Source organism: Hypoxylon fragiforme (genome assembly GCF_022984875.1).
Source record: "Hypoxylon fragiforme strain CBS 206.31 chromosome Unknown GGS25scaffold_1, whole genome shotgun sequence".
Lineage (NCBI taxonomy): Eukaryota > Fungi > Ascomycota > Sordariomycetes > Xylariales > Hypoxylaceae > Hypoxylon > Hypoxylon fragiforme.
This window is the reverse complement of record NW_026054756.1, coordinates 338271-355707: the sequence shown is the minus strand read 5'-3', so window position 1 is coordinate 355707 and position 17437 is coordinate 338271. Positions and strand designations below refer to the sequence as shown.

At 49.2% G+C, this 17437-nt stretch overlaps 5 protein-coding genes across 5 annotated transcripts; 3 read left to right on the top strand and 2 right to left on the bottom strand.

Moving 5' to 3' along the window:
• Window positions 1–152: 152 nt before the first annotated feature.
• On the top strand, window positions 153–1622 carry GGS25DRAFT_467719 (Pam17-domain-containing protein). Its single transcript, XM_049259026.1, has 2 exons — window positions 153–1055; window positions 1144–1622. The coding sequence occupies exons 1-2, from the start codon at window positions 341–343 to the stop codon at window positions 1242–1244; spliced, it is 816 nt and encodes a 271-aa protein (XP_049120898.1). The 5' UTR covers window positions 153–340; the 3' UTR covers window positions 1245–1622.
• Window positions 1623–3576, bottom strand: GGS25DRAFT_467717 (adenylyltransferase). The gene has a single exon (XM_049259025.1). The coding sequence runs from the start codon at window positions 3263–3265 to the stop codon at window positions 1721–1723; it is 1545 nt and encodes a 514-aa protein (XP_049120897.1). The 5' UTR covers window positions 3266–3576; the 3' UTR covers window positions 1623–1720.
• A 1842-nt stretch (window positions 3577–5418) lies between these two features.
• On the top strand, window positions 5419–8112 carry GGS25DRAFT_4665 (helix-loop-helix DNA-binding domain-containing protein). The gene is made up of 2 exons (XM_049258970.1): window positions 5419–6258; window positions 6312–8112. The coding sequence occupies exons 1-2, from the start codon at window positions 5665–5667 to the stop codon at window positions 7752–7754; spliced, it is 2037 nt and encodes a 678-aa protein (XP_049120896.1). The 5' UTR covers window positions 5419–5664; the 3' UTR covers window positions 7755–8112.
• A 252-nt stretch (window positions 8113–8364) lies between these two features.
• GGS25DRAFT_467712 (Man1-Src1p-C-terminal domain-containing protein) lies at window positions 8365–11909 on the top strand. Its single transcript, XM_049259024.1, has 2 exons — window positions 8365–10458; window positions 10599–11909. Exons 1-2 carry the CDS (start codon window positions 8924–8926, stop codon window positions 11212–11214), a joined length of 2151 nt encoding a protein of 716 aa, XP_049120895.1. The 5' UTR covers window positions 8365–8923; the 3' UTR covers window positions 11215–11909.
• Window positions 11910–13546: 1637 nt separating this feature from the next.
• GGS25DRAFT_4603 (uncharacterized protein) lies at window positions 13547–16353 on the bottom strand. The gene has a single exon (XM_049258931.1). The coding sequence runs from the start codon at window positions 15904–15906 to the stop codon at window positions 13675–13677; it is 2232 nt and encodes a 743-aa protein (XP_049120894.1). The 5' UTR covers window positions 15907–16353; the 3' UTR covers window positions 13547–13674.
• Window positions 16354–17437: the final 1084 nt, after the last annotated feature.

The window sequence follows — 17437 nt, the reverse complement described above, 5'->3', positions numbered from 1 at the left end:
CAATTAGTATTTCTAAATCGGGGCTCTAGAACAATGATATGGGTCCGTGCATCATTAGCCTAGAAACCCCTCCAACGGTTGGCTCGAGCTTTTTTTTTCAGGAAGCCTCTTTCTCGAATTAAATCGACGTCAAGCTCTAAATCCATTTAAGCTTTTTTTTTAAAAACAGCTTTCTCAACTCTGCTGCGAATCAAAAATCGAAAGAAGAAGGATAAAGATAAAGATAAGGATTTAAGGATTAAGGATAACAAGATTTAAATAAAAAAAAATAAAAAGATAAAAGCAGTTTGTTGATGCGCTTACCTTCATCTTCATCATCAACCACTCAACATCAAATGAAATGATGACTCCCGCAACCACAGCATCAGCACGCGTTGGCGCCGCCGCTGCTTTTGGCCCCCGCGGCCTCAAGCTGCAAGTCGCATTTGTGAGAGGGGCAACAAGCGGGACAGCAAGCAAACATTGTTGCCCCTACTCTTCCTTATCGATTCTCACTACTGCGCGACAACAGTGCACGAGCATGAGCATGACCCGCACCACCAAGTCGATCACATCATCAACCAAGACCCCTCAGTCTACTATAATAGCCAGAAGACCCGCGCCTGTGCAGTCCCAGTTCATAGCTCGCCGCAATGCTTCTACCGCCACCACCCCCAATACCAACCCCGCCTCCTCCTCCACTTCCACCACAGCAGATCCTCCTCTCGACTGGAACTCCTTCTTCACGCTGCGCAAGACGCGCCGACGCTTCCAGGTGTTCAGCAGCCTGATAACGATGTCGATCGGCGGGACCGCGGGCGCGATGCTGCTCGTGAACATGGACATGGACTGGCTGCTGAGCAAGGTGCCGATGGACCCCTTCTTCGCGCTGGGCATCATGACCATGAGCTTCGCGGGGCTCGGCTGGCTCGCGGGCCCGAGCGTGGGTTCCTCGCTCTTCTACGTCTTCAAGCGCGGCGTCAAGAAGCCCATGGCCGTCAAGGAGTCCGAGTTCTTCGCCCGCATCAAGAAGAACAGGGTCGACCCCAGCAACAGCTCCTTGAGCGGAAACGCTGGTAAGTTTAAGTCACTTATTATATGAATCTCTACAGCTAGCTTTGTGTGAAAATGACAATATTGGCTAACGATGATTGCTAATAATAGTACCCGACTTCTACGGCGAGAAGATCTCCAGTGTGGCTGGCTACAGGCAATGGCTGAAGGACCAAAGGGCATTCAACAAGAAGCGCACGAGCTTCGTCTAATGATATGATTGATTGAAATTCAGGAAGGTGGTTTTTGGTTTGGGGGTATGAAAGTGAAGAGGGAAACAAAAAATTGGGCGGAATATCACGATTGACGTTAACTGTGGTGGCGGTATTCACAGGGTTCGATGTTTCTTCCGGTTATTGAGTGAACGGACATATCTACCTGCCTACTTGCACTTGGCTTTGTAGGGAGGGTACTCAGTAGGTAGTATCTCCAGGCCATGAAAACGAAAAGTAGGAAGGGAAAAAAAAGTCACCGAAAAAAAAAAGCAATTCACGATGTAATATGGCGTTCCGGGCCTCTCCCTCTATAGTGTATCATCAGGAATTGAAATTGGTATGGATCTGGAATGCAAAACCCCCTTCCGTATCGGAATTTTTTATATATTTTTATTTTAAAAAATTGAGTTATTCTTTTTGCCATGGCAGTATAGCAGTGGTTTTACTTTACTTTACTTTGCTTTACTTCTACCCTACGTGAAAGGCATAGACTTGTCAACCTCGTGTTTCCAAGCTCGCATCCCACCCTTGATATCTCCCACGAAACGCTGCCCATTCCTGTCCAGGCCCATCTCCTTTAACCGTTGCGCCACCAGTTGCGAGTCGTTCCCAACCCGGCACACCACGTATATTGGCGCATCAGCTGGTAGCGAGTCCGGTACATAGTCCGGGGTGGGAATATTTTCTCCGTTGTCGTTGCCGTTGCCGTTGCCGTTTCCGTTTCCGTTCAGGGGTGGTGGCTTGCCGCGCGACTGCAGCGAGGAGAAGGGCACGTTGACGGCCCCTGGTATGTTGGCGATGTCGAAGTGTTCCCGCTCGCGAACATCCAGCAGTAGGTGTTGTTTTGGAACACCGTGTTGCGTTGCTTCGGCTTCGGCTTCGGCTGCTAGAGCAATATCCCTGTACTCCGCAGCGGAAATCCTCTCCTCGGGCTTGAGCACGTTGACCGGCTGCGTCACGCCGCAGAACTGGACGTAGTCCAGCGAGCCGGATCGCAGTTCTTTCAGGGTCAGCGTCGAGCTGGACCCGCACGCGAAGCAGTCCGGTCTCCGCCGTCTCATCCTGATGGACCGGAACGGCGTGCTCGAAGTAGCGGAGAAGAGAAGCAGGGTAGGCGTAGGGACCTCCCGTGGCAGCGAGCCCGAGCCTGTCGTGTCCTTCGCTGTCCCTATCCCGGCCACGATTAGTTTAATAGCCTCCAGCGCTTGCAGCACGCCCATGACGCCGACGACCGGCCCCAGTATGCCCCCCTCACCGCAGCTAATCACGCTATCCGCCGGTGGCGGCTTGGGGAACACGCAGCGGTAGCACGGGCCGCCTGTGTCTGTCTCTCCCTGCGCCGCGGGCGGGTTATTCAGCACGATCAGCTGGCCATCCGTCCGCAGCGCCGACGCAGAAACCAGCGGTTTTCCTAGCAGCACGCAGATATCCGATACCAGGTACCGCGAGGTCGGGTGGTCGGTGCAGTCGAGCACGACGTCGTACCTCCCGACGACGTCCTCGGCGTTCTGCGGCGTCAGGTGCTCTCTGTGCGGCACGTACGCCACGTTCGGGTTGAGCGCGCGGGCATACGCGATCAGGCTGTCGACTTTCGGCGTGCCGACGCGCGAGGTGCTGTGCGCGATCTGCCGGTGCAGGTTCGAGGCCTCGACGGTGTCGCCGTCGACGACGCCGAGGGTCCCGATGCCGGCGCCGGAGAGGTACGCGGTGGCGGGGCAGCCGAGGCCGCCGGCGCCGATGATTAGTATGGAGGTCGACTTGAGGCGCAGTTGCCCCTGGATCCCGACGGCGGGGAGGATGAGCTGCCGGCCGTAGCGGGAGTATTCATCTTCTTGTAGCGGCCACTTCCACTCCGGGTGGAGGAGGTCGTTGGTGGAAGGTTTTGAGCTGGTCTCCTGAGCCTCGAGTTCTTCTCTTTCCAGTTGCCTTCGTAACTCTTCGAGCTCTTGCTCCGCCTGCAGGATTTTCCTGCGGAGCTGCTCTGCCTTGGTGGGAACTGTTGAACCCATACTATCCATGACTCTGGGTACCTATGTGTCCATGCACAGATAGTACCGCCGAGATGGTTGAGCGCTAAACTGCCTAGGTGGCCGGGTACATAGCTTCCTTTGACGCCAGTCAAGGTTGAACTTGTGTAAAATTAAATCATAGCTGGAGATGCAATAAGACGAAGCATTGAAGCAAACCTGGATTACGTAAATAGGGCAGGTATGTAACTTCAATGAGATCAGATTAAAATCAGATTTATAAAATATCTTTATGGTCCCGCTCCCGTTTTCTCCACTCGGATCAATCCCGATAAATGTAACACTCTACTAGTAGTACTATGGTAGCTCTTACATAGTGCTATGTGGGAAGTTCTACATTAAGCGCAACGGACGGATACATACATACATACCTACATCATAATAAACCTTTCAGCTGCTCAGTGCTTACGAATACCCAGGTATGGATCTACTCAAGGGTCCCTTCCATCGGTCGACATATTTGGTCTGATCATGCATAGAAGGTTTTCCCGAGTCTCTGGATCTATCGCTTACATTGGTTGAAGCCTTGAAGGTAGTGGTTTGGTTCGTTGTCTTGACTCTAGTATCTACAATAGGTATAATCAGATCTACAAATCTCATACTTAACAAAATCTTTATCCCTCACTTCCTTTCTCATACCAAAGCCGCCGGCTTCTTACCGAGCTGAACCTCATAATTTAAATGCCTTGACAACGGTGGGGATTATATGAATCTCCCTAGCCCATATAAAGGCCGGTTACCTAGCGATTCAATCCTAATCCATCAAGACCCTCCCTGGTACCTACATAGTTTGACGACGAACTACCCACCTACGTCAATACTAAATAGGCAATCTTCCTAGCCTGGCCGACGCCACTGACCCCCACTATAAGCCGGATGGGTGTGCTCTAAATGCAGAGGATGTCTAATAGCCTTTTTTTTCTTTTCCACGGGACACCCCATCAGGTGAAAAAAGCTGATCGGATACGAAAATGCAAGGAGGTCTCAAGTGACCCAAAAGTTTGACGATGATTTGCCTTATCACCACCCATCTGGTCCTAGGAAAAAAGCGAGGATACCGTTTCATCGACATAAATAGCCGCTAACAAGTCTCCATGGTAAGGGCCCTTTCTCCGTGTTCCAGCTCCACGGGGTATTAGGGTAGGCCCCAACTGGAACAATAGTTTCTCTTACGTACATAGGTCCCCTTGTATTAGGGTCCTCTTGTTCCTGGAAGCCAAGCGACCGAGTGGTGGAGTTGAATATGATGGCGCAGAAATTTTATCAGATTCCACTCATCGAACCATCTTGCACATAGTATGTATAATACATACAATATGTATAGGTAGGTATGTAGGTATGTAAGTATACTAATAATACTATAAGAGAGATATTGACAAAGATGAATGACAGCAGTTTTCTGTAAATGCATTTAACTATAATAGTACAGTAGGTAACAAGTAAATGTTTCATATGCCTGGCATACTCCCAGGGAAGACAACATTAAACTGGTGATATGTACATGAAGCTAAACTTTAACATTGAGCTTAATAAAGAAAAAAAAAAGTCCATTGCTTTTCTTTTAATCTTTTCTTCTTCAACCGTTCAACGTCTGGGTAAGAGCCTGGAGAGCTCTAACGGTCTAACCTAGACCGGGTGTACAGTAGGCTGTCAGTAGCAGTGTACCTAGTAGCATCTACAATTACAAGGTACATCTACAGTCAGATCCTTGTCAATGTGGCTGACCAGTAAAGATTCCTTGTATCGCATTGCGATCCCCCCACCATCCATCTCCTCTTCACTTCCTCACTTTTCCTTGGTCTGCCTACCAGGCTCTACCCAGTCCAACCGGGCCAGTTTAACCAACGAGACCAACTACATACCACTACATACCACTACATACATAGTATCAGGTTAAACGAGACTTCATACCACTAAGCCCACTGGCCTTACTGTTGCGACTACCTACCTAGTCCTTAGCTTTTCATTTCAATTTTACTTGCGACTTTGTATAGCTCGTTCCGAGTCTGCTAGTCTTCCTAGTACAAAGCCCTTCTTCCTAATCTATATACATTCTACATACCTAGTTGCGGGTATCGGCTGAAGGTTCGGAATCTTTCGCGCCGCCTTGCTTTCTTCCACAAAGCCTAAGAAACTTACGAGATGCATTAATCAACTTCTTCACTACGCTCGCTCTACGCCCACCCGGAACTACAATCCTAGCGCCAACGACGACTGCGTCAAAATCATACCGGAAGGAGTCTTGTCTTGTTGGACTGAAATATTTCAACGTTTGCCGCTCGTGGCGAGAAAGGATTACCCAACGGTTGCCGCGAGGTGACCGAGCTCGACATCAGCGACAACTTTTATCTCTCCAGACGGTCTAGTACCGTCACCGCCAAGATATAGCCATGATGGATTCGGGGTCTTGGAACGGGCAAGACCAAGCACTGTCTTCGTCGGGCGAGGATGACTTTCAGCAATATCTGGAGATGGGTGGAATGACAAGCCTCGGCGATGGGTTGCAATTTGATTTTCAGGACTTTCCTGGCACGAATGGTCCCTCGATGATGCATCATTCACATGGCGATGCCATCGATACCCCGATGACCAACTCGAATATACCGGCCACCATTGCGAGAAACGATATGGGGCCGCAAAGTCAGATGTCTCCGATGACTTCTGCGCCTAATCACTCCGGGATCTCGTCACACATGATGACTCCACATCATACATCTTCTGATGCTATTTCCGAAATTGATGCACAGATCCAATTCCTGCAACAGCAGAGGTTGCAGCAGGAAAGGAGACAGCTTGTGGAGCAGCAGAGACGGTTTCATGAACAGCAAGCAGCATTCTATGCTCAGCAGCAGCAGCGAAACATCGTGCCCCCAACTCCACAGAGCCTTGAAATTCAAGCAGCAACCCAATTTTTTGCGCAACAAGACCAAGCGCATTCCTCAGGCTTATTCGATGGATACCATCACCTCAAGGAGCAACAGGATGTACGTCGTTTCCTCCCCAGCCTAGAAGTAAATTTCGCTTACCGTCCCTGCAGATGGCTTTCACTCCGCTCGTATCACCCGCCGTGACACCTCTTGAGTCTCACTTCTCTGTTGACAACGCATTCACCCACTCGGGGCCTTACTTTAGCCCCTTAACATCACCTGCGCTTCATGCGCAGAATGATCCTACGTCCATGTTTGATCATAGACACTCAACTCACACCACCAATTCCCCCGTGGATATGGACATCGAACCATCCCCGTCTACGAATGTTACGACGAATCTTTCCAAAAAGGTGCGCAAGAGCAATGCGACAAAGGCGAGAAAGCAAAGCGTTCGGCAATCCCCCATCACGAAACCTCAAAGGCGGAAAACCGGCTCAACTCCCATAATCAATGCCCAGGCACTTAGTGAACTAGCTGAATCTGTAGCTGAGACCTTGGAGCATCCACCCAATCCCAAATCAATTTCCGCTACGTCGACGGAGGACTCAGAGAACGCTTCAGTGTCCCCGGAAGCGCTCTCTGAGATGCCACCTCCACCAATACCCCCACCACGTTCTGCTAGACAATCTCCGTACATCCAGCCTCAGACGAACGAGAATGTAGTGCCTTTACCGTTGCCGGGAGCCCTCGCCGGGAAACCGTCGCCTGCCACGCCGGCATCTCTGTTCAGGATTTCACCGAAGAGTAAATCGGCAGACGGAAGCAATCCTGAACAGAGTGGCTCCGAACATATAGAAAGTTTTGAGCTTCCCGAGTCTATCAATTTCTCTAAACCAGAACTTCCATCATTAGATACGCAGCTACCCGTGCAGTCACTTGCTGAAGTGGGAACGGCAAAAGGCTCAAACTTCCAACCCCTTCCATCCCCCATTTTCCCTAAGCCTACCCAGACAGGATCAGCAAGCCAAAGCCCGCAGATTACCCCCAAATCATCTACCCCAAACATTAGAAAGACTCCTCTCATAGCTCCAAGAGGGCCGAAGAAGAGGGCGAGCATCAGTTCTATCTCGCCAGCTCTACGTCCGAAAATATCGCCGAATATCAAGCCACTACTCCCAGGTACACCTGGCATGTCTGCCGAAGATTCTGCATCGAGACTACTAACTTCCAAGTCGAATTACCAAAACATTCTAGAAGGAAATACTGTACCAGGAGTTTCCTATCCGAGCGAACTATCGACCAATCTAACTTCAAAACGGACGTCTCACAAAATTGCGGAGCAAGGGCGTCGAAATCGGATCAACTCAGCCCTTCAGGAAATTGCAACTCTACTCCCGAAAGGTGCAGGCAAAGATTCAAGTGAAGGCGATTGTGAGGGTGGGGCTGGGGACAAGAAAGACAAGCAATCCAACTCACAGAACAGCAAGGCCAGTACAGTGGAGCAAGCCATTGAATACATAAAACAACTACAACAAGAGATAGTTGAAGCGAATAGGAGAGCGGAAGAAGCCGAGAAAAGGCTTGGGAAGAAAACAACGACGGCTAGTTAATACGACGAGCTTATAGACGAGTTTATGGACCATGACGAAGACGTATGAGGTTGTCATTTGTTAAAAATCGATCGGTTGGGGGGTGTTGGCTTGACAGCTCACCAGCTTGGAACATCGAATAAAGGGACGACCACGTAGGAAGAAGATTTAATAGACCCTGTTAATAGAGATATGGATTTGGAAAACAGGGGGTTTGAGTATAATAATACGTAGTGATGTCGCTATGAAGACATTTTATACTATAATTAAAATGCCTGTTGGGTAGCCATCCAGTAGTAGTCATCATCTAATCAATGGAAGCCAGACTCTACTGCTACATATAAGTCAGGGGAAATAGTCCATAAGGAAGCTGTACTTCTAAGGGGCATATAAAGGAGAAATACTAGGTACCTAGTAGTATTGTTGAATGACTAATAAGTTAGTAATAACTACCGACGTAGAAGCCTGAGGTCTCCAATCGGGGAATTAACCGATGATCATCCGAATGGTGCAATCCCGAACCGCGTTGATAAGGTCCCAACGATTCATATGTAGTGGAGTCGCTGGAGTGGCAAGGTATTAGATAAGGTTTAAGAGGTATCCAATCCATGGATGTTATGTAGCATGATGACCTACACCTGCTTTTTATTAGGCTGACAGGGAGCTAGTGTCCTGTTGCCTTTACAACGCAGCTGCAACGGAATTTCCAACCTTGCTCATCTTCTTTCCGTCAACACACACATATCCATTTCATTTCCCCACCCTACACACTCTACTTTTTTTTTTCGTTTCTCCCATCATTGCGCGTCAAATCTTGTGTTGTCAGCTATTGGCAGATCTAGTACTGGTAGCTGAATTACACAACATTCGAACTCGCTTCGAGAAGAAGGGAAAAAAACAACTATTAAACAAAACAAGGGAGGAAAAGTTTTGGCGACTCTAAAAGTGTCGCGTCGTTACGCCGTTTCTATTCGACGTCATCACTAAAAAGTGTCTCAACGGTGTCCACTACTACAGATAGGCTACCTCCTAGGCATCACTTGTTATCGGCCCAAGGTGCTAATTTCGCAACGGCCAACATATACACTTTTTTTTTTCTTTATTTCTTATATTGCGCACTTGTTTAAACCCAAGTGTTTACTACCAAGGCAAACATCGTCTCGACCCTGTTTATTCGCTAGCTATCCGAAATGTCCGATACAGAGAGTCTTGATTACCTTCAACCAGGCTTCGATGCGAAGACCTTGACCGTCCCGCGCCTACGATCGATTCTAGTTGCCCACAATGTGCCATACTCATCCAGCGCAAAGAAGGCACAGCTGGTCGATCTCTTTAATCAACATATTGTCCCGCAATCAAAGAAGATACTAGCTGCCCGCGCACGAGCTAAGCGCTCCAGCAAAGGAATCGTCGATGCAGAATCGCAAAGCAGCAGTAACCCATTTGAGGAGCACGAAGAACTTCAACCTCCTGTTCGTCCTACCCGTACCACTCGCTCAAGGTCACCTAGGAAGCCACCTGTCAGAGTCAAGTCCGAGGAGCTTGAAGATGAGCCATTGCCACCACCTACGCCTAGTCCTGCTAAGCGAAAGCCTCGTGCATCAAGCCGACCCGTCCAAGCTTCAGACACAGATACCGGTCCGGAGCCTGAACCTAGTCGAACGCTAAGCAAAGTTCGACGGCCCGTTCTTGCGCCTCGCATCAAAACCGAGGATTCCGAAGAAGGCCTCTTCCGACGTACCTCGGATGTCTTCACCAGTGATAATCCATTCCAGAGTGGTAGCTCCCCCCCAACTGTGGAACAGACCCCAGTTAACCGTCGAAGAACTGCCGGAGGAGACAAGTCGCGAAGTACTAGTACCGGTACGCGGCGACGGGCAGAAGCTCAGCCTGTTCAGCCGGCCCAACCTGCCCCCAGGGACGAGCGGTTCATTATGCCTAGAAGTTATGGGACCCCTTTACCCCAGAAGCTAGTTCCAAAGGTTCCAGAACCCTTTGCGGTTGAGGCTGGAGAAGAGTTCACTCCGGAAGAGCAGCTTGAACTCGATGCAGATGATGTTGTACAAGGAGACAGCGCAGCTGTTGCAGCTAGACAACCTCGCCAGTCCAGCAACACCAGCTGGGGCACACTCTCCTCGATCCTGTTTATGGCACTTGTGAGTGGCTATGGCGGATGGTATCGACAGGAGAAGATTGCTGTGGGTTATTGTGGTGTAGGTCAGACTGGAAGCTCGATTCCTACCGAGATTGAAACCCCCGAATGGGCGCAATCTGTCCTGCCACCCCAAATTACGATCCCGCAATCACTTATCGACTCCGTAGAACCCGAGTGCGAACCCTGCCCTGCTCATGCTTACTGCTACGCGGACTACTCCGTTTTATGCGAACAGGACTACATCCTAAAGCCTCACCCACTTTCTCTGGGTGGTGTTCTCCCTTTGCCCCCAACATGTGAGCCGGATGGTGTAAAGGTTCGCCGGGTCCAAGCCGTAGCGGACAAAGCAGTTGAAGAACTTCGTGAGAGAACTGCCAATTATGAGTGCGGTGAACCTGTGAATGAGGAGGGCGCGAGGCTAGAAACCCCTTCTATCGAGGAACAAGAGTTGAAGCAGATCATCAGCCAGAAGAGAAGCAAGAAAATGAGCAATCAAGAGTTTGAGGATCTTTGGGGATCTGCACTGGGTGAGATCAAAGCTAGAGAAGAAGTAGAGGTTGAAGTTAAGGAGTAAGTTTTGCTATTATTTCGTTAACGACCATCTGCAGTGGTCTTTTTTCTGTTATTTATGCTCGGGGCGTTTGTGCCATACTTAAAAATATCAAGTCTCTGACCAATGCGACTAACCAGAGCTCCTCCGGCGCCCATAGAACCCCCGATTCCGGAAGTATTTCAAACACCTACTTATCATCCACCTCTCTCGCTCGAATTTCGATCGCCTGCGCCGTCCGGCGCTCGATCCGGCTCGGGCTGGCAAGATATCGATTCCATATTAGCTTCGTAGTCGCGACTATCCTAACGGCCATCTACATGCGATACCAGTACAAAGCCAATCGAGCGGCAGCAGCCCAGGTACCCGCCTTGGTAGACATTGTCCTCGAAAGATTGGCGAACCAGAAACAGCTAGCCGACGATGATATCGACGATCCTTGGCTTTTCCTGCCCAACTTGCGCGACGATGTACTACGATCGGTTCACTCTCTCGCGCAACGTGAGAAGATCTGGCAGAGAGTTCGAGCGGTCGTCGAGCAAAACAGCAATGTTCGGACTGGCCAGCGCGAGGGACGTAGTGGCGAGGTCGGTCGGGCGTGGGAGTGGATCGGACCTATGACCGGGGACCATAGCATCAGGCGCCGGAGAAGTGGCCGCAGCTCGTTCAACCCAGATGTTAGTGTGGCGAGCATAGAGTCGCCAAGTGTCGGGGCAGCAGATAAAAGTTCTCGCCTGCGTCATCAGAAGTGGGAGGAGCCGAGGCCCATTTACTAATACACCTACCTAATGGGTACTGATGGGGATGGTTGTCTGGTATTTGCCTAAGGGTTTCATGATCAAGTCATTTTAGAGTACAAAGATGGTACTAGAAGACGAATTGTCTGCCTATCTGTCGGCTGAGGCGTTTAAGGATTCTGGTTGTTATTCCCCCTTTGCGGCGTGTTTTCCCCCCTCCTACAAGTACCTGGCTAGCTAGGTCCTTGTAGGCTGACTATGTGCTCATGGAACGGCACGTGGATATCTGGTGGTGGTGGTGGTTGTTTCCCCCGTCTTCTTTGTAATTTACAGCATCATACTGTAACGTCTAGATAGGTAGCCTCGTGGTGTGTGATGTGGTGCGGTGTGGCGTAGGGTTAATATCCCAACCCTACGGAGCATCTCCCCGCCGTTTGTTCATACCTAACCTACTCATGTACCTAGTTTACCTGCCTAATGTACGTGTCTCGGTCTTTTTTTGTGCCCCCGATCCCCATGAGTGTTGATGTTCGTAGATGTCTGGGCGTGTATTGTTCTACCTACCTACCTAAGATGGCAGGTACGACTTCAAGTACATCGTCGTAGGCATGTACCTATGATATGTACTGTAGATCGCTAACCTACATCCTTACTAAGTAGGTAGGTAGGTAGGTAGGCAATGGAATCAATCAATCAATCAATCCTCTCATCATCGCCACGAACCTCACGTCTCACGTAAGGTGAGGTGAGGTGAGGTGAGGCCTGGAGGTCTCGGCGTGTTCTGTGCCGTGCCGTGCCGTTCTTTCGCTTTTACGCCACGTACGTAGTGTACGTAGGATCTAGGTTAGTATATACTACTTACCTAGGTACCTATGTAGGTGTGTATAGGTACATATAGGTACTGTACATACTGTACGTACATAAGTATATATATATATATATATATCATATGGCTCCCGCGCGTGTTGATGTAACTAACTACAGTACATGTAGTTATAGGATCTAGGTACAATACATCATGTAATACCTAGTAGTAGTTAGTTATATGAAACTTCCGTTGGCGTATATACCTACCTAGGTAGTTAGGTATACAGTATGTGTGCCTACCTGCGTAACATGAAGTTAGGGATCCGAGGCATCTTGTTACGTACGGTGTGGAGGCAAAGGCAAAATAAACACGAATACATAGGTAGTAGCAGATATAATGAAGTATCCGTACGAAGCAGCACAGTTCCCAAGTGTCAAGAATCACAAGTCATGTAAGGTAAGAGTGGTGGCTGTTTTGTTTAAGTAGGTGTGCATACAATTAATCCTCCAGAACCACTTACAAAGTTACTACATACACACGTACAGGTTACCGAATACCCGAGAACAACTATCTATGTACTACATATATTGAGACAACACATCCCAGGTCCGGCCACCCGGCCAGACCTTTGTGTTATAGCGGCTATCGCGAGAATATCGGGAAGGGGGGAAACTCCAGATATCTGCGAAGAGCACGCCGGCTAATAGGTATGTAGTAGTAGATACACACGCTCACGCACACACCCGCCTATGTAGACGAACAGATTACACAGGACTCCCTTTCTCCCCCCTCCCTCTTCTAAATCCCTTCCTCCTCTTCTAACCCCCCCTCTCTTCTAAATCCCTCCCCCATTCCCCCCTTTCCTTACATATTAGACCAACAGTGAAGCTGACCAGAAAGATCTTTCACTCTTTCTTCCTCGCGCCGCCCCTGTCTCCATCTTCACCCAACCCCCTATCAAACAGACAGAATACGCTCAAAAAGTTCGACAAACAGGAAAAAAGGGGGTGTATTTATCGAAAACCAGGATACAATAACCGAGTGTTCGGGACCATAATCGCCATAATCGCCTTGGTGGAGACAAAGAGTCTAAAAAGTGGTATCATGCAAAGAATGTGTAATCGAAATGGACGGCAGCAGCCGAATTAGCGATTGTAGAAAAACGAAGATAGATTGTGGGAATGGAAAATAAATAAATTTGGCTGATGACTAGGTAGGTAGGTCGAGAAAAGAACCGAGGACGCCTCAACGTCCTGGAGATGTACAGTAAATGCTGAGTATATGAACACAATTTCAAATAGGGTACCGGCAAGCTGCGCCTTTCCGAATGCGAGCAAAAGGTTAAAAGAGGTTTGCTTGTAGGTACAAATGCTGAGGGTATGTATGTACGATATGTACCAGGTATATAGTTTATGTATATGTAAATTAACGGCATGCCCCAGGGCAGCGTGTGGTGTAATGGTGACCAAACGAGGGTGTTGCTCTCTTCTGACTGACTCCCCTTCTTTTCCTACGTGGGTATGATGACTCGTCTATCTCATGGCGTAGCCCCTGAGTGTGAATGCAGAACTTTTTTTTTCGCTCCGTAAGAATGGGTATAAGCGAAGGTCATGAATGGTCTCGTAACAGGATCATTAAGGGTATGAACGCCAAAAGGGAATAGAATACTAAAGGCAATGGGTTCTTGATGCTCAACTAGCTGGCTTGTTTTCATTTAGATTCAACCAGCTCAGGTCGTTTGAGGTGGAACCCACACCTGGCGGAGGTTGTGTATGGAAATCGATGGGAGGTATGCTGATGCGAGCTGGCCCAGAGGCTGTTTGGAAAAAGGTCTGGCTGTAAACACTGCTGGCAGCCCGCGCTGGGTTCGATTTTACCATCGCCGGGTCCCAGTCTTCATGAACACTGGCTGGAATGCCGCTGGAATAGCCAGAGGACGAGGCGACAGAGACAGGTCGCTCAATCTGAGCCCACATTTCTTCTCCTACTTTGGGGTTGTGTGCGACTGTCGGGCTAGCCGAGTGAACGCGGTTCAATTCTGGTCGGCCCTCAACTCGTAAGGCAGGCACCGTAGCCGAATCCTGAGTTAAACGATTTTTGTTGGTATATACGGAGCTTGGCTCCGTGGCACCGGTTTCACGGCGTGAGGCATTACCGCTATTTCCGAACCCGAAGATAGAAAGTGCGCTACCACCAGACCAGTACCGATTCCAACCGGAACTCCTTCTCGTTGTTCCATCTTGGGCTACTTCTAGCCTAGAATGGGATTTGGGTTCGTTCGCGTTTCTTGCGAAAGAAATGCCCTTCTCCTCTTGTGCAAGAACATCAGGCTCCTGGGGCTGCGGCCGGCCAATACTACTCTTGAATTGTTTGTTGAAAATTTCACTGACAGAGCTACGTTTCGACTCGCTGCTAGTTTTGCGTTGTACTGCGGGTTTTTGAACCTTGCCCATCAAAATAGCCATAGAGGAGAAAGAACCTGCCGATTCCTGTTGAGCGTGTCCACGGAAGTGACCAGCCGAGGTCTTCGCCATTTCCGGCTTGTACAAATCCTTCTCATCAGGTACTCCACTGTCTCTTCGGGCCTGTCCAGCCTCGACATGGTTCTGTCGCTTCCGCATATGCTTGATCCAGAACAGAAGGCACATTAAGAGAATGGCAAAACCAAATATAGTCCCCAATACTACGCCGAGAAGAGTAGTCGGGGGTAGATCACTGCCTGAAGCATCGGAGTCGTCGGATGCCTTGGAAGCGACTGTGGGGGCGACAGAAGGGGCCTGGGTTGTGCTAGTAACTGATGAGACGGCAGAAGAACTTAGTGCTGATGTTGATGTCGGCGTCGGCGAAGGCGATGATGATGATAATCCAGATGTCGATGATGGGACAGATTGAATAGAAAAGACTTGTTGGCCGAATACAGATTCTGCGTCCTTCCAACCGTTCTCTTTCGCATTAAACATAACCAATGGCTCCTCATCATTGCCACCTGTTATAACCACTAAGCCATTTGAATCGGTAGCCAGGGAATAGCCCTCGCGCGTGCTTTGCGGTGCGCCAGTCGAGTTATAGTTCGGCCAGCTGTCAGCTGTGAGATCACGCTTCTCAGGACTATTTCTTCCTTCCACTGCTCTCTTAGCTGGCGCGGTTGTCGTGGCCGGTACAGCGTTTACTAAGGGGGCTCCATTAGCCAATAGTAGCATCGTTCTATTGACGGTATTTGGCGAAGCACTGAGGTCGAATGTGTAAAGATGCTTGCTACCGTCAATGCCGTTTATTAAAGCGCCCTTTACTATCGTCGTACTCTTTTGCAGTGGTTCAGCCAGAGTTACCCCAGATTCACCCCAGCCATTAGTTGTATCGAATAGCATCACCTTCGTGTTAGTTGGGTTACCGCCGATCATGGCTGCTTGAGTCTCTGACCATGGGAGAAGGATCGGTGCCACTGCTGGGGGTGAGTTACCGGACTGGAAAGCCAACACCGAGTGTGGCTCAGACGCCATAATTGCGAAAGTCTGAGATGATAAATTCGGTTGGCCATCTGTGGATCCTGAGTACATCAAAATCGTATCACTGCTATTAATGTACGTTGCACTGTGATATTGCCGGTCTTGCGCCACGGTTACCTGCGGAGTTATCGTTTCCCATTTTCCAGTAGAATATGTATACTTTTGAAGGCCAGTATAATCAGATGAGCTGGCTGACTTTCCACCGACTACGAAAAAGCCGGCTGCCGCGTCATCTTTTGGTGTTGACCCGACACAAACACCGCCGTCAACCGAGTGGCCTTCTGGTAGTTTTTTCCATTGGGCTCCGTCCTCCAAGGCTATCGATTCGAATCCCCCGGCAGAGAAGGAATAGAGGGTATTGTTGAAAATAGCGCTGCAAGCGCCTGTTAAAGACACTGGTGGTTCAGGGACCGACATGTTATAATTAAGACAAACCCGTCTTTCCCAAGTGACTCCGGATGCTGTGAACAACGAGAGCTGGTGGAACGGCCTACGGATTATTGGCTCCTATCAGAAGATCATGGTCAAATACCAAAAGAAGATGAAGCGAAGTTGACGATGTTAGAACCAATTGTCGATATCGTGTCGTGATAAGTTGGGGCGCAGCAAGCTGTTCGTATTGTCGGTTAATGATAGTAAGCTATGCTATTGAAGCCAGATAGCGATTCCTCCAGTAGGCCAATGGCGATAGAAAGCAAAGATCGAAAATAATTAAGTCCACTCGATGGGCCACTGGTAGCCGCCTAACTGGTGTCGTCCTCGAAACAGTCACCCTGATGTCGTTGTTGACGTGAAGCACATCCGACTCTGGACACTCAAGAGTAGGCCTACGCTGTAGAATGATCTGCAGAACAAGTTTGGACAATTCCCGAGTGGAAAAGTTGTTTCCGACCAGATCTCAATGGAGATTACCTAGTATACAGCAGGGCTGGGTGGAAACAGCCGATCGCTCTCCTGAAGGGTGATATGTCGCAGGTCTTCAGGGTAAACCTTATGAACCAATGCAATGCCCCGACAGGTCTTCTTGCTTTGCCTAAAAGGTGGTCTACTCCTTATACACTACACATAAATAGGGTTAGTTTTCGTACGGGATATATCGATGCGTCGCAATATACGAGAGAGCGATGAGCGATAAAACAGGCTAGCAGCAGCAGAACGAAGGAGATAAAGCGACCTACAGAAAAGGCGATGGTAAAAGCCAGGTGACGTTCAGACGACCAGCGATTAAGAGACACTGACGAAAGACGAAGGAAGGAAAAGAAGGAGAGGATACAAGCGAGATTTAGCAAGCAGTGAGATGGGATAGAAAGATAATTCCCGAAAGAGAGGCAAGCTGCAGGGCAGGTTAGGAGGGAGCAAGGAGCAAGGAGCAAGGAGCAAGGCTACTACTAGGTTAAGAAAATAGGTAGTAACATTGAAGGTAATAGTTAATGTTTATCATGAAAGGACGAAAAAGAAAAGTCGTCCCAACATTGAACAGACGCACAAACAGAGCAAACAAGCAGTAAACTGGTAAAAGTGATGAATGGAGCAACTCGAAAAGAGGAAGAACGGGAATACGACATGGGGGAACCGACCAGGGACAATACCAGGGTCCCCGGGCAGTTTGCGGATCCACCCATAGTGTAGTCAAATAGGATGATGGCAATCTTCAGGGGCAGAAGATAAAAAAGCTAGCCTATTGAGATGGTGCGAGGTAGGGCGAGGTACCTTGAACGATTAGGATACGTCTGAGAGCGTCAGACCCGCCGGGCGATGCAAGGTACCTAGATGAGAAAGGAGTACATGCAATTACCCTTAGGCTGGGCATGTAAAGCGTCGCCATACATTGTGGAGCTGTACTACGGCAAGGTTCAATGTTACTAGCAGAAATAGGGGCAGAGTGTATTTTATCCTTGCTGATACCACCATATCACTGCCAGTGCCATCAGTGCCATCAGCATCAGGT